Source organism: Mirounga leonina, unplaced genomic scaffold (genome assembly GCF_011800145.1).
Source record: "Mirounga leonina isolate KUSES-001 unplaced genomic scaffold, KU_Mleo_1.0 Mir_178, whole genome shotgun sequence".
Taxonomy (NCBI): Eukaryota; Metazoa; Chordata; class Mammalia; order Carnivora; family Phocidae; genus Mirounga; species Mirounga leonina.
In genome coordinates, this window is record NW_023270464.1 from 24,152,087 (window position 1) to 24,168,937 (window position 16,851).

Genomic DNA, 16,851 nt, shown 5'->3' on the forward strand with positions numbered 1-16,851 from the left:
ACTAAGACAAGTTAAAAAAAAAAAATACATGATGGGGCACCTGGATGGCACACTCGGTTAACCATTCGACTCTTGGTTTTGGCGTGGGTCATGATCTCGGGGTCATGAGATGGAGCCCTGCATGGGGCTCTGTTTGGGACTCTCTCTGCCCAACCCCCTCGTGCTCTCTCTCTGGAATAAATAAATCTTAAAATAAAAACCACATGATAAACCTTAAAGCAAACAAATAAGGTATACCTAACAATATAACAAAAGAAATAAAATGGAAACATTAAAAAAAAACTCAACTAATCCAAAATAGGTAAAAAAAAGAGGAATGGGGAACAATAAACAAAAAGGAGAAATAAAAAAATTAAGATGGGAGATTCTTAAACACATTAATAATCACATAAAATATAAATGACCTAGGGGCGCCTGGGTGGTTCAGTCGTTGAGCGTCTGCCTTCAGCTCAGGTAGTGATCCCCGGGTCCAGAGATCAAGCCCTGCATCGGGCTCCCTGCTCGGAGGGAAGCCTGCTTCTCCCTCCCCCACTCCCCCCTGCTTGTGTTCCCTCTCTCGCTGTGTCTCTGTCAAATAAAAAAATAAAATCTTTAATAAATAAATAAATAAATGACCTAAATATTATAAAGGTAAGTACTGTCCAATTAGATTAGAAAAAAAAAAGCTCAATTATACATTGCCTACAAGAAATGCACTCTAGGGGGGCCTGGGAGGCTCAGTCGTTAAGCGTCTGCCTTTGGCTCAGGTCATGATCCCAGGGTCCTGGGATCGAGCCCCGCATCAGGCTCCCTGCTCCATGGGAAGCCTGCTTCTCCTTCTCCCACTTCTCTTGCTTGTGTTCCCTCTCTCGCTGTGTCTCTCTCTGTCAAATAAATAAATAAAATCTTTAAAAAATAAAAAAAAGAAATGCACTCTAAATATAGATACAAATATTGTAAAAGTAAAAAGACAGGAAAACACATCATGCTAATATTAATCAAAAGAAAACTAAAGATAAGACAGACGGATGGAGTGGTTATGTTAATAAATACCACACAAAGCAGATTTTATAGTAAATAATATTACAAGAATCTAAGGGTCATTTCATAAAGAGGTGAGTTCACCATTAAGACATAATCCTAAATATTTATGCAACTAATAACTTCAAAACACAGGAAGCAAATACTGACAGAACTTCAAGTAGAAACATACAAGTCCACAGTTATGGTTAGAAATTTCCAAACCCCGGGACACCTGAGTGGCTGTCAGTTAAGCATCTGCCTTCGGCTCAGGTCATGATCCCAGGGTCCTGGCACTGAGCCCCACATCAGGCTCCTTGCTCAACAGGGAGCCTGTTTTTCCCTCCCTGTCTCCCCCTGCCTGCTGCTCCCCCTCCTTGTGTGCACGTGCACTCTTCTCTCTCTGTCAAATAAATAAATAAAATCTTTAAAAAAAAAGAAATTTCCAAACCTCTCTATCAATAATTGATACAGCAAGACAGAAAATCATTAAAGATAGAGAAAATTTGAACACTTCTAAACCATTTCTCCTAATCGGTATTTACAGAACATTTCGCCTAACAGTAGATACACATTCCTTTTAAGTATACATAGAATGTTTACCAAGATAGACCATATTCAGGACCACAAAATAAGTCTTAATAAATAGAAAAGGATTTGAATTATGCCAAGTAATAGTATTCTCCAATCATGATGGAATGAAAACAGAAATCAGTAACAGAAAGATATCTGAACCCCCCCCCCAATATTTAAAAATCAAATAAGAGGCTTCTAAATAACCCATGGTAAAAGAAGAACTCAAAAAAGAAAGTATTTTGACCTGAATAAAAATGAAAAGACATTAAAATCTGTGGGATGCACCTAAAATGCTACACAGAAGGAATTTTATAGCAGTAAGGCCTATATTAAGAAAAAAAAAGTCTCAAATTACATGTTGTATTTTTGTTTACACTCAGTTCAAATTATTTTGTAACTTCTCTTGTGATTCTCCTTTGACCCATGGGTTATTTAGAAATTGTTTAATTTCCAAATATTTGTAAACCTCCTAATTTAAGCTTCTTCCTTAAAACACTAGAAAAAGCAAATGAAACCCAACATAACTCACTCAAAATGAACACTGAAAATAAGAGGAGGGGCGTCTGGGTGGCTCAGTCAGTTAAGCATCTGCCTTTGGCTCAGGTCATGATCCTGGAGTCCCAGAATCGAGCCCCAGGGATAGAACCCCACGTCAGGCTCTCTGCTCAGGGAGTAGCCTGCTTCTCCCTCTCCCTCTGCCCCAGCCCCCTTGCTGTGTGCTTGCGCTCTCTCGCTCATGCTCTCTCAAATAAATAAAATCTTAAAAAACAAAAATAGAAAAATCAGCAAGGATATAGAAAACCTGAATACCACCAACAAACTAAACATCTAGAAAACACTCCACCCAACACAGCAGAATACACATTCTTTTCAAACACATGAAGCATTCTCCAGAGACCAGGCCGTTGTCATATAAAAAAGAGCCTCAGGTTTTAAAAGATTGTAATCATACAAACTATGGTCTCCAACCACAATGGAATCAAATTAGAAATCAGTACTGGAAAGAAATGTGGAAAATCCACAGATATTCAGAAATTAAACAACATTTTTCTAGATAATCCATGGGTCAAAAAAGAGATCACAAGGGAAATCATAAAATATTTTGAGAACTGAGTGTAAACAAAAACAACATATCAAAATTTATGAAATGTAGCTAAAGCACTGCTTGGAGGGAAATTTATAGCTTTAAATACATATATTAGAAAAGATCTTAAATCAATAACCCACGATTCCACTTTAAGAAACTAGAAAAAACAGCCAAAGCAACCAGGAAAAGAAAATATACTTTAGAGCATAAATCAACGAAGTAGAAAACATATAAACAATAGAGAACAAAATCAACAGAAGTCAAATTTGGAGATGGAAAGGAGAAGGGTGGTTGCCAAGGGGCTGGGGTGGAGGGAGAATGGGGAGTTTTTAATGGGTACAGAACTTTAATTCTGCAAGATGAAGAGTCCTGGAGATTGGCTGTACAATGTTAATGTACTTGACACCACCGAACTCTACCCTTTAAAAAATGGTTGAGACAATACATTTTATGTGTATTTTATCACAGTTTTTAAAAATTATGCTAAATGAAAGCAGGCAGCTGCAAAAGATTACACTTGGGATGATTCCATTTATACAAACTATCCAGCTAAGGCAAATTCTAAAAGACAGAAAGCAGATTAGCAGATGCCCGGGGCTGGCAATGGGAAGAGCCTCAACTGTAAAAGTGCACAAAGGATCTTTCTGGAATGATGGAAATGTCTTAAAACTGGATTGTAGTGATGGTTGCACAACTCTATAAATTTACTGAAAAACATGAACTATTCACTTAAAATGGATGAATTTTATAAGTTATATGTCAATAAAGCTTTTTTTTAAAAGCACACACACACACACACAAAATAGAAGCAAACAGGGTAGGAAAGGCCTCAGAATAAAGGACGTCTTTTTAATTGACCTCAAGTCCAGAAGCTATGAAGAAAATATAAGTAAATGTGACTACCAAAACAAAATAAAAAAGCAAACAATAACCAAAAAAATCCTACAACTATGCATGGTGAATTACACTATTAGTCAAAACACAGATAATCTGAGAAAATATTTACCATATATAGAAACAAAAGACAAATTTTCCTATAAACAGCTCTGAGAAATCAGTAAGAAAATAACCACCCAAAAAGGAAAATAGGCAAAGGATTATGAACTGCTAGTTCATGGAAAATGAAGTAAAAATGACTCCCAAATCATATGAAAATACTCTCAACCAAACTCAGAATAAGGGAAATACAAAGTAAAACTATCCTGAGGTACCACTCTTCACTTACTAGAACAGCAGAAACCTAAAAGTCTGAAAGCACACAATGCTGGCAAGGCTATAGGAAAAAGTCACTTTCACTTTTTAAATTTTTGAACAATGTAAACATAGTATCTATTTAAACTATTCATTACAAGGGGGGGAAGGGTGAGCCCACAAACTTATTTCAACTCCCTTACTTGTCTTTCTGAGGCATTTGGCACTTGATTAACTTTCTTATAACTCACTCATCCCTTGGTTTGTTATGTTGGACCCTCAATACAGGTGTTCTAAGATCCAATCTTTGTCCTTTTCTCTTCTCATCCTGCATAAAATCTTGTCTCTTCAAGGCTTCAATTACAACATATATGCTGATGACACCCAAGTCTCTATCTTCATATCACACCATGTATATCCCCTAGGTAAATATCTTCAGTTACTTACTGAAAATCACCCCAGTGTTACGGACACTTTGTATTCAGCAGGTCCAAAGCTAAACTCAACTCATTTCTTCAAATCTCTTCCTCCTTCCACACTCTCCAGCATAGCGGCTGGTACCATCATCTGCCCAAGGCCTCTGGATTTCACCTCCCCAACATCTTTCACATCCAGTCCGTTGGCTTTACTCCTGTGGCTACTGCTTTATCAGGTCTTGTTTCCTCTCATCAAGACCATTAAAATAATCTGACAGTTCTACCTCTAGACTTGCATCCATGTAACTCCTCTGCCTATATATTATTTTTGTAAGGTGAAAATGAAATTACTGTACTGTCTGCTCCAATTTTTTATTCACTACTTATAAAGTCTCAACTCCTCAGTGTACAGGCCTTCCATGATTTGGCCCCTGCTGCCCTCTCCAACCTTACTGCTTGCTACAAGTGATATTCCAGGCTCATGACCAAAACTAGCTTACAATGCAGTATATCACAGTCCCTTAACAATGCTACTACATGTAGCAATAATCAGAACTACAAGGGACATTTTTTTTTTTAAAGTAGGCTCCACTCCCAGCATGGAGCCCAACATGGGGCCCAAATTCACAACCCTGAGATCAAGACCTGAGTTGAGATCAAGAGTTGGGGCACTTAGCTTACTGAGCCACCTGGCCCTCAGGACATATTCTTAGTAAGTCTGAATGATGAGAATCAGGGGTTAGGTACCCTGTCTTAGTAAGACAATCATCAGCTTCTAGCAATGCCAACTTAAAAGAGGCTCATTCCATGTTTTTGTGACAATTTCCTATCTCTGAGGGCCCCTGCAGCAAGATGAATAAGACCATGAGGTATGCTTTTGGTAACAGGGCCTACTTGAGGGCTACATCAACTCTAGAGCTTTCTATCATAATCTGGTCAAGGGGACCCTTGATTGGCCCTCCATTCCAGAGTAAGCTTGTTTACTATATTAATGATATTGCGCTGACTGGACTTGGCAGTTGAACCTCGTGACCTAGACTCCTTGGTAAAATATGTATATGGTCAGAGTGTGGGAAATAAATCCCACAAAAACTCTCCTCCCAATGAAAACTCTTGGGGTCCACTGGTCCCTGCTACGTTATCTCTTCTAAGACAAAGGATAAATTACTGCATCTGGTTCCTGCTACCACTAAGAACTTAAAGCCTAGTGGGCCTCCTTGGATTTGGGAGGCAACATATACCTTATTTGGGTGAACTACTCCAATCTCTTATCTAGTAAACCCACTTTGAGCCAGTTTTGAGTAGGGCTCCCCCACAGGTCCAACCTGCCATGAAAGCCGTTCTAGCATTTGGGCCATATGACCCAGATCTCATGGTGACTGAAGTATTTGTGACAGATAAGGAGCCTCTGGCCATTCTCTATAGGTTAAATGACAGCACAGACCTTTGGATCAGGGGCAAAGCTATGCTATGCTCTGAACTATTCTCTTGAGTCATAGCCTCTAGCTTGTTACTGAGTTCTAGTAGAGACCGAACACTTGACCGTGGGTCACCAAGTTACCATGTGACCTGAACCTCGCAGCTTGAACTGGATGCTGCCAGACACCAAGCCATAAAGTTGGGCATTCACACAGTACTCCACCATCAAGTGGGAGTGGTCTATACAAGTCTGGGCTTGAGCAGGTCCTAGAGACATAAGTAAACTGTATGAGCAAGAGACTCAGACACTCATGGCTCCTGCTCATGTTATATTGCTTCATATCTCTCATCTTATACCTTTTGCCTCATGGGGAGTTCCCTATGACCAGATGACTAAAGAAGACTTTGGGCCTGGTTTTTAGATGGTTCTACGTGAACCATCTAGCACCAACTGAAAACAGCTGTGGCATTACATGCCCATTCAGGGTTGTCCACAAGGGACTGTAATTAAGGGAAAACCCTCCAAAGCACTGAACTTTGAGTGATGTAACAGTTGTTCATTTTACCTGGAATGAGAGATGGCCACAGGTGTGGATTTACACTGATTCAAGAGTGACTAGCAGTTTGGCTGGACGGCCAGGGACTTGGAAGGGAGATAACTGAAAAGCCGGAGACAAGAAGTTTCGGGAAGAGATATGTTGAATGAGCCCTCCAAGTAGGTATTTAGAATGTGGAGATACCCGGGTCCCATATAAATGTTCACCAAAGAATGACCTCAGCAGAGGAGTATCTTAATACTTGGGCAGATAAAATTCCCTATTCTCTGGATAGCAGTCCTCCACTCTGCCCAGCTACTCCTGTCTTGCCCAATGATCAAAGTGGCTGTCTGTAGCAGCCAAGTTGAAGGTTAGCAACATGGGTTTTCACTCACCAAAACCAATTTGCTTCTAGCCAATGATGAGTGCCTAGTCTGCCAACTACAAAAAATCAACAATGACACCATTCCTGATACTGGTTCACTTCTGTCATGGGAGGGGCAGCAATTTCTCCTTACTAGAATATATTCTGGGTATGGATCTGTCTTCTTTGTCCTTGGTGTTTGTCAAAACCACCATCCGTGAACTTATGGAATGCCTTATTTCCTCATCATGGTATTCCATACAACACTGCCTGTAACCAGGAAACTTATTTTATGGAAAATAGAGCACAGCAGTGGGCATATGGGTCATGGAACTCACTGGTCTTACTATGTCTCCCATCACCTTTAAGTGGCCGGCCTGAAAGAACAGTGGAAGAGTAGGCTAGTTACCAATTTATTTTCTCTGAGCTCCAAATCTATCCTTGTTATCTCAACAAATTCTTTTCCAACTGGCTCAATGATGTTAAGTTTTATTAATAAAAGGCATGGGAGGACCACTGTGAGGTGATCAAAAGGCTTCTCCTGTCAGTTCCATGTTTTTATTTCACACGGTAGCGAGTGGATCTGTGTGCAGGTCTGATAGTGCTCACTTCAGTGACCATCACAGCCTGGCTCCTGCCCACACGATCTCTGGCAAGTTTCTCAGCCTCCCAGCAGGCCACTGCTGTGGACCAGCTCCAGCTCACTGCCATGCAAATGTCATTGCCATGGCAGATAGCATGTTCCTGTGGAGCCACACCCTCTCCAAAGAGGTCTGAATCTCAGGCTTGGGAGAGGGTTTGGAGAAAGGTATTTTCTTATTTCTTTTCTTGTCCACTCCCTCATCCTAGAGGGTAGCAGCTGTTTTCTGTATATGCTATTTCTGAACCTCTTATGAGTGCTCTTTTACCCATTTTTAGTAGTTAAGCATCTTTTACTAGTTAACAGTTTTTTATATTAAACTTTTCCCTGTTCAATTACTGGTAAGGTTTCTATCTTCTGAGTGATACAGATGGCCTTTGAGAATAGTTATAGCACCAGCCAGGCACCAGCAACACTTCGTGGGGCTGGGATGTCTAACATCTTCCAGTATATGGTATATGCTCTGAATCAGCAACGAACCTATGGGATTATTTCTTCTATAGGTACAATTCACTAGTCTGGAATTAAAGGGTGATTGGGATGCCTGGGTGGCTCAGTTAGTTAAGTGTCTGCCTTCAGCTCAGGTCATGATCTCGGAGTCCTGGGATCGAGTCCCACATTGGGCTCCTTGTTCAGTGGGGAGCCTGCTTCTCCCTCTGCCTGCCACTCACCCTGCTTGTGTTCTCCCTCTCTCTGACAAATAAAATCTTTTAAAAGAAAATGGAATTAGGGGCGCCTGGGTGGCTCAGTCGTTAAGCGTCTGCCTTCGGCTCAGGTCCTGATCCCAGGATTCCGGGATCAAGCCCCGCATCCGGCTCCCTGCTCAGCAGGGAGCCTGCTTCTCCCTCTCCCACTCCCCCTGCTTGTGTTCCCTCTCTCGCTGTCTCTCTCTCTCTCAAATAAATAAATAAATAAATAAAATCTTTTAAAAAAACAAATTAAAAAAGAAAATGGAATTAAAGGGTGAAAATGGGAGTGATCCTTCTCACTATTACCCCTAATAATCTGCTAGTGAAAATTCTGCTTTCTATTTTCACAACTTTGGATGATGCTGGCTTAGAAGTTTTCATTCCCAAAGGAAATATCCTTCCGTTAGGGGACACAATGGTTCCATTAAACTGGAAGTTGAGACTACTACCTGGCTCTTCTGGCTGACTAACAGAGCCTCCATACAGAGGCAACAGCCGTCCACAGACTTCATCTACTCTCCTTTGCTGCGGTCTCACTCCATCAACCAGACATGGAATCTAGCCCCAGATGTCCTGGCAAGCTTGGATTTGTCCACCCATAACAGTGCTTCGGAAGAGCTGGTTAATGACATTTCTCTGATTCTCCATCTCTCAGGTTTAGCCTGTTACTTATCCAGCTTCTCCCACAATTCTTTTTTTTTTTTTTAAAGATTTTATTTATTTATCTGAGAGAGAATGGGAGACAGAAAGCATGAGAGGGGGAGGATCAGAGGGAGAAGCAGACTCCCCGCCGAGCAGGGAGCCTGATGTGGGACTCGATCCCGGGACTCCAGGATCATGACCTGAGCCAAAGGCAGTTAGTAGCTTAACCAACTGAGCCACCCAGGCGCCCCCCTCTCCCACAATTCTGTAAGATCTAATTCCTACAATAAATCCTTAATTCCATAATAGTCATAGTGGTTCTGCTTCCCAGACTAAATTCTGACCAATAAACCATGCTTTTCAGACAAAGCTTTCTGTCTCTGTGCACAACTTGTGTTTGGATACCATACCTCACCTCATTCCTTGAAGTCAGGAAAGACAACTCTTTAAAGAGTTATAATCACAATTTCTGCCTAAGTAGAGCTCATCTTTATTGTTCTAGGCTTGTGCCATTTGGCCATGGGAATGAATTATCATGATTGTCTTTGTGTCCTTGGAGAGAATATTATGAAAAAGACACCCCCCCCCCCAAACTAAGAAATATCAAGTATCTAGGAACTATTGCAAATAAACGCCTTAATCCTTACTATGGTGCTATATTCTAGATTTTGCTCAAAGTTACATGGATAAAAAATTTCTGGATCCCTGAGAATATGCTCATGGATGGTAAGTGCACTTTATAATTTTACTTGTGATTTCCTTGTTTGTCTATTGAGACTGAAGTTAGTATTTTTACACTGAAACTTGACAATTACTGAATGCAGACACCGTGTCAATAACATTTTCCAGATCTTAAACAAGACTATTAGTTTTCAAAAATCTGGATAGATCTGTCCTCTGTGCTGTATATACCTATTTGCTGCACAATTACTCATATTTGGTTGAAGACTAAGAAAAATCTCCTAGGTTTCTGTCTGCTTTACGAGGGCCAATTTATTAAAAAAAAATTATCAAAGATATCTAGAATTCAATCAGATATCATTACAACAGCCATTAGGAGTTGAGTGATCCTATGGGACAAGAAGATATAAAAAGAAAGAAGGATTCTGCTAAGTTCTAAGGTCTTTAGATTTAGGCAGGAAGATATACAGATAATTAAAATCCAAAGAAATGCAAAATTCAATCAAGTAATATAAGAGGCCTAAGGAGGAGCTAATAAGCAAATTCTGTGAAAGTTGGATTAATCCCATCAGGGCTCAAACATGAATCTAGTCACATTCTGGCCAATATCCTCTGGTTATTAAGAATTCTCAGCAAGCAGAGAAGAAAATTACATGTGAAAGCAACCTAAAAATTATTTGGCATGACATATTCATTTTCTTAGCCCAAGGAAAATTTAAAATTAAGAACGGAAATGCTTAAAGGAAATTATGTATAGTGTTAATATTTTAATGTTAAAAACTCTGTGCATATTTAGTATTTTAAGTATTTATAAAATTTTAAGAGAATTTGCCCTATTAAAGTAATAGGTTAGGTTTGTAGTTCCAATCTGAAATGTATAATCAATTGTTGTAGATTATCTTAATCAGAAAGTTTACTATTTATTTTTATTTTTTAAAGATTTTATCTATTTATTTGATAGAGACACAGCGAGAGGGAACACAAGCAGGGGGAGTGGGAGAGGGAGAAGCAGGCTTCCCGCGGAGCAGGGAGCCCGATATGGGGCTCGATCCCAGGACCCTGGGATCATGACCTGAGCCGAAGGCAGACACTTAACAATGGAACCACCCAGGCGTCCCAGAAAGTTTACTATTTATACAGTGTTGAAACATTTCAGAAAACTTAAGTAGCCCCAGACATATAAAAATTATATAAGTATGCAGTGGTTTGTTGAATAATGGGTGTTCTTAAGAAGGAAATTTTTAAATTTGTAATATTCTTAAGATGTTTGTTTGTAAATTGGCCCAAATATTCAAAGGCCCTTAAAACCGATTGTTAAAATTTCCTATACTTTCTTTTTCTTTCTTTCTTTAATTTCCTGGCCTTTAAATAGGATAAGATTTGTAAGCTGATTCTGAAAAGCTTAAGAACTCAGTTTTAAAATTTTAGCTTTTACAAATTGAACACTGTATTTTAAAATGAAAGATAACTCTATAAACAGGCTTTTCTGGACACAAAGGCCACCTCCATGGGCATCAAAAGCCTAACCTATTACCAGGGGTGCCTGGCTGGCTCAGTTGGTAGAGCATGTGACTCTTGATCTTGGAGTTGGAAGTTTGAGCCCCACATTGGCTGTACAGATTACTTAAAAATAAAATCTTAAAAATAAAAACAAAAAAACAAACAAAAACTAACCTATAACCAGTCAATTTGGAGTCAATTTGCTAAATTTTCAGGAGTTTTACAAGCTGGTTGTTAAACACAGTGTTATTAAAAATTAGTATAATTAAATTACATTAAAAACAAAGGTAATAAATAATCTAAATGTATCAGTTCCTGACTATTTTACTACATTTTCTCATCATCTATATTCTTGAGGTTATTTTTTCTATTTTATCTCTAAGGTGGAAATTATAGTTGCATGCTATCCCATTTCTTCCTAATTCTGCATTCAGTGATGTCATGTTAGTAGTGTGAAATCAGCCATGTTGGGTGTATTTGCACCACGGAAATAGGCAAACTTGATCAATCAGGGCTCCGTGGATTAAGAAAAGCCTCATGAAAACAGTGACCTGATGCTCCAGTAAAGGAGCCACACTCCAAAGGGGAGAAGACAAATGAAATAGTATATAAGTGCTAAAGGACTGTAGAGCTCACCTAATATCCTAGGGCAGTCCATAAAGACTCAGACAGAATACAAGAGGAGTTCTAAAGACAGTTGAGTATGCTTGAATATGTTTGAATAGAACAGTGTTCATAGAGACAGTGACGTGAAATAGGTACGAAAAGTAAACTGGGACAGGACTGAAACAGTGAGAAATGGCAGCCTGTAAAATGACTGGGACTTACTGCAAATGTCATTCTAAGGGTTTGGGCCATTACCTACAAGGCAATGAGGAGCTACTGAAGGTTTGAGGGTAGGAGGGGGCTTTAATTTGGCAACAATGTATAGGATTCAGTAAAGGTAGTGAAACACTTTATTTTTGGAAACTGTGAGACCTACCAAAAAAATTGCACCAAAAAAAATTGCATTACATATAATAAACAAAAGTCTTCAGTTAGGTGTTAAAGAATCAATTAAAACTCAAAGCTCCAACGAATACAAACTCTGTGATTCTATGTATATAAAATGCAAGGTCATCTACTCTGACAAAAAGCAAATACATGGTTGCCAGGTGCTAGAGGAGAGATAAACTACAAAGGAGCACAAGGGCTCTTGTGGGTGACAGAAATGTTCTGTTATCTTGATCGAGATGGGTGCACAGAACTGTGGAAACTTATCAAATGGTACACTTTAAATGGATGAAGCTTACTGTACTCAAGTTTTCCCCTTGAACCTGATAAGAAAAAGAATTACAACTCAAACAACTTAATCAGACATTTGATGTTATTTAGGCATAAATGGAAAAGTTATGCAAATGATGGCAGTTTTAGAAGAGTAGAACCAAACTAGTTTCCCTCTTTCCACCTGATTAGCTCTCAGGATCTACAGTCGCTGCCAAGTCTTTTCCCCAGATATCATGTACAGGTAAAACCCCAGTTCCAAACCTTCCCTCACCCCACGGCCATGCTACCCAATCCCTTCCATCCCCTCCTAACAATCTCTAGGAGTTTGCTCATTTTCTTCATCTGTATTATGGGAGTAATATTACCTACCTCACCAATATATAAAACACTTCACACATAGCAAGAGCTCAAAACAATTATTATTTGCCTTAATCATTTTCTACACGCTTATGCTCCTTGAAGGCAGAGTTTTCTCATTTATCTTTGCATCTCTCTCATTTTACCTAGCATAAGTTACAATGAATAGTAGGCCCAAAGTACGGATTTCTTCAAAGAAATGTCTGTGGCTCCTAGAAATTCAGATATGAAGAGAACACTATACCACAAGTGAGAATCAGAAGTGTTACCATAAAGGCACAAACGTTCCGTGCCATTTGAAGAGAATGATTACTTATAACTGAAGGAATTACGAAGCATGTCTAAGAGGTGACACGGAGCTAGGTGAAGTCTGAAGGGGAGTAAGGGAAGGGTACATATCCACTTCCTTAACCAGTAATTAGCAATAGCGTAAAACACAAGTCCAAGAGAAACATCTTCAACAGTGACATGTTAAATTCTTAACGGTGCAATACTATAAAAAGGTCCAAGGCAAGCCAAAGTAGGCTCTACACACTTCGTGCAGAGGAGCAATCTTTTCTAATGACTACATAATTACAGCAGTGTTCCAGTACCATCCGGCAAATGGTCTAGAAGTTCAAGATGGAGTAAGGAAGGTTTAAGGACAAAATCAGAAGATCTGAATTTCAAGATCCCTGTGCCACTAATAGTGGGCAGTAAACCCTAGGATTCTGAGGGATGCCACCTTCCTGCTAAGCGGACTCAAGGGCAAGTATTACTACGGTTCCAACTCTGAAGTCAGAGGTGGTCCAGGGAAAGGCATGGCAGCCCGCTGGGGCCCAGCTGTACTAGAAGGGTTGCCACGAGCTGAAAGCAGCACAAGGGCTTTTTTTGTGGGGCCTACACCCGCCTTCCCGAGCATCCCAGAAACCAGCGTAGCGCTGAACTGCTGAACCTAGTCGCCGGAATTGATCGGGAGTCGCTGCGACTGCAGGAAACACGAGTTTGCCGCCTTCCCAAGTCTCAAATGCGAAGCAACCCCAACTCCCACTGAGAATGCGCCCCGAGGTTTCCATTTCCTCTCCTGCCTCGTAAGGAGGAATGGAACGTTAAGAGCCGGCTTCCCGCTCCGCCCCTGCCAGGCCCGGGCGCAGCTAGGGGCTAAACGCAGGGGGCGGACAAAGCGACCTCGGGCCACACGCTCCACAAAGACAAGGAATGATCCCGCCGTCAGACCCACTCAGGCCCTCGCACAGGGGGCCAGAGGTCTGCCGGGCTCCGCAGGGGCGGCGTCGAAGGGAGACGGGGAGCCCCGGGAGACAGTGGGCGGCCAACCTCACCTGCCGCTTGTTCATTCGCCGCACATCGTCCAAAAAATCTAGAGACAGCATGGCGCGGCCGGCGAGGGGCACACGAGCAGCGGAGAAGGCGCGAAGTGACCAGCGGGCGAAACGGCTGGCGCACCGGCCGGGCTCTCAGTGGACAGGACCCCGCGGCGCCCGCATTTCCGCTTCCGGGGCGGGAACCGGCGCTCCCTTCCCCCTCCCCGCGCAGCGCGTCGCTGCCGAGAGCACACAAAGGGACTCGCGACTCTCCTAAGCTGGACTCCCGGCCTCGTCCCGCTGCAGGAGGGCGCTCCCACGCCGAACCTCGCCTGCCGAGAACCTACTCGAGCCCTGTCCCCGCACTTAGCCCCCGGCCCCTCGCGGAGGCGGCTACTCGGCTTCTTCCGGAGGCCCTCCTGCAACTTCCGGGAGGCGGGCTCTCGCGCACGCCCGGCCAATCGGGAGCCGGTCTCGGGCATCCCGGGGGCCGCGGCGGCCCCTGAGTGGCCGGCGGCTGCAGTCGGGCCGCGGGTCTGGGTGTGGCACTGGACTTGTGGCCGAGCCTTGCCCTTGCCAAGTTGGGGCTGGCCTCCCGCGCTACGGGAAGTGGCGGCTCAGATGGTTTCGTTAAGTGCTTTATGGGTAAAGGTGGAGGCGAGGAGAGCCTTCGAAGCACTGCCTGAACCTCCCGGGAGTTTAAGAGGCTCTTGGTGGAAGACAGAACGACCAAAGAACGCTACAGTGTGATGTGACCACCAGGGGTGCGGGGTGTGACCTCGCTAACAGGATCTGTCCTCTCCTTGAACTCTGCCTCCTGCTTTTGTTATCTTGGGCACCTGGATGTGACCCTCTTCTCGCTGCCCCTGACTCTGTACCCCAAACAGCCTTTGCCTTCTTGACTTGCTCAGCCTGCTAATATGCACCTAGGACGGGAAGGACCAACGCTGGTCTCTTGCTAGTATTTCTATCTTTTTCAAAATACTAGTTATCTCACATTAGGGTGAAGGATCTACCGGAACTTTTTGCAGTATCTTTGCAATTCTTTTCATCGAAAATTATCCCAAAATAAGAAAAATATTTTGGAGGATGGCTATAATGAAAAAGATAGATAATAAGTTTGGGGGAAGATGGAAGCTTCATAGGCTGCAAGTGGGAATGTGAGATAGTCTGTGGCCATACCACCCTGAACGCGCCCGATCTCGTCTGATCTCGGAAGCTAAGCAGGGTCCGGCCTGGTTAGTACTTGGATGGGACAGCCATTTTGGAAAATGGACTGGTAGTTCCTCAAAAAGTTAAATACAGAGTTATTATATTAACCCGCAATTCCACCGCAGGTATATATCCAAGAGATTTGAAAACATATGTCCACACAAAAATTTGTACAGGAATATTCATGACAGCATTATTCATAAAAACCAAGATGTACAAATAACCTAGATGTGCATTAACTGATGAATGGATAAACAAAATGTGGTATAGTCATACAATGCAATATTCTCAATAAAGAGAAATACAGCAACACGGATTGGACCTTGATAACATTAGGCTTAGTAAAAAAAAAAAAAAGTCATAAAAGTCACATACTGTATGATTCCATTTATATAAAATGTCCAGGATAGTCAAATTGATAGAGATAGAATGAAGTGGTTGCCTAGGGCTGGGAGGATTGAGAGAAATGGAGAGTGACTGCTACTGGTTACAGGTTTTTTGTTGTTGTTTTTTTTAAGATTTTATTTATTTGACACAGAGAGAGGGAGAATGCAAATGGAGCCTGAGAGGGAGAAGCAGACTCTCCGCTGAGCAGAGGGCCCAATGTGGGACTCGATCCCAGGACCCTGGGATCATGACCTGAGCCGAAGGCAGACACTTAACCAACTGAGCCACCCAGGCACCTCTGGTGTATGAATTATATCACAATAAAGCTGTTATGAAAAAGAAAAAGAAAAAAAAACATTGCTGTCTTGTTCACTGCTAAATTCCCAGTGGTGAACGCACAACCTGGCACATATTAGGTACCCAATAAATATTTGTTGAATTTGAAATGTGTGTATGTGTATGTATGTGGCCATCTCCAACTGCTGCCCATAGGCACCCATACTTACTGAGTCAAAAAATGAATTCCTGATTTCTCCAAATTAGGAGGGCCTGTGGAGGAAAATACCCATAAACTCCATGAGGGCAGGGACCTTGTCCACCTTTCTATCCCCGGCTCTCATAACAGTGCCAAACTCATAGCAAATACTTAATAAGTTAGCATAGCAAAAACTTAATAAATGTTGAATATGGAGTCTAACCTAAATTCTGGCTAATAGAGTGCTTGGCCTATGCTTGTTAATGTTGAATTCAAATCTAAAGATGAGGCCCTATAACCATTTAAATGGGTATGAGCCTTGGTCAGTCTTCATATTGTGAAGAAAAGATCCCTAAGAGAGGCACAAAGTCCTGGGGGCTTCAGATGTAGCAGGAGTCAGTGTAGTTGGGGATGTTCAAAGGGGCCTCAGAAGGAAAGAATATTTGATATATGGGTAAAATTGATTTGCTATGTGAGGCAAGTTGGCAGGTGAAAAGGATATACCCAGTGGAATTGTAGGAATAAAGGTATAGGGGCAGGAAACTGGAAAATGTATTTGGAAAATCCAGTTTGATTTTCCAACTTTGCCCATAACTTAAGGAACTGGGCTAGTTGGGTCTGTAGGTGCTCTTTTGTCATTGAGGAAATTTAAGCATGCCTAAGATGTCATTTGTTGGATTTGCACAATTTGTACTTATGGCCACACTGAGCTAGTGCCCTACATCTGAAACCTTGTATGTCCATAACCCACTTTCTGATAGTCACTTCTTTTTTATTTCTCTGTATGTTTTAAATTATATAAATAATACATGAGTACATTCTCATCATAAAAGATTAAAACAAGACAGTCAATCCAGCCATTCCACTTCTGGGTATATACCTAAAAGAATTGAAAGAAGGGATTTAGGGGTACCTGGCTGGCTCAGTTGGAAGAGCATGCAACTCTTGATCTCAGTGTCATGAGTTCGAGCCCCGCGTTGGGTGTAGAGATTACTTAAATAAACACTTAAAAAAAAAAAAAAGCAGGGTCTTTTTTTTTTTTTTTAAAGATTTTTTATTTATTTATTTGAGAGAGAGAGAATGAGAGAGAGAGCACATGAGGGGGGGAGGGTC

The 16,851-nt window shown here is 41.6% G+C and overlaps 1 protein-coding gene across 5 annotated transcripts in view; it reads right to left on the reverse strand.

The window, feature by feature from the left end:
- Positions 1–16,851, reverse strand: part of SEC11A (SEC11 homolog A, signal peptidase complex subunit) — a 67,815-nt gene that overhangs the window by 26,078 nt on the left and 24,886 nt on the right. Inside the window, exon 1 of one of the 5 annotated variants that reach the window (XM_035024199.1) lies at positions 13,683–14,057. The exons of the other annotated variants lie outside the window; for them this stretch is intronic. Coding sequence (XP_034880090.1) covers positions 13,683–13,733 — 51 coding nt within the window. The 5' untranslated portion in view covers positions 13,734–14,057. Of the gene's footprint in view, positions 1–13,682; positions 14,058–16,851 lie in introns of those variants that run through there. 5 annotated transcript variants of the gene reach the window in all.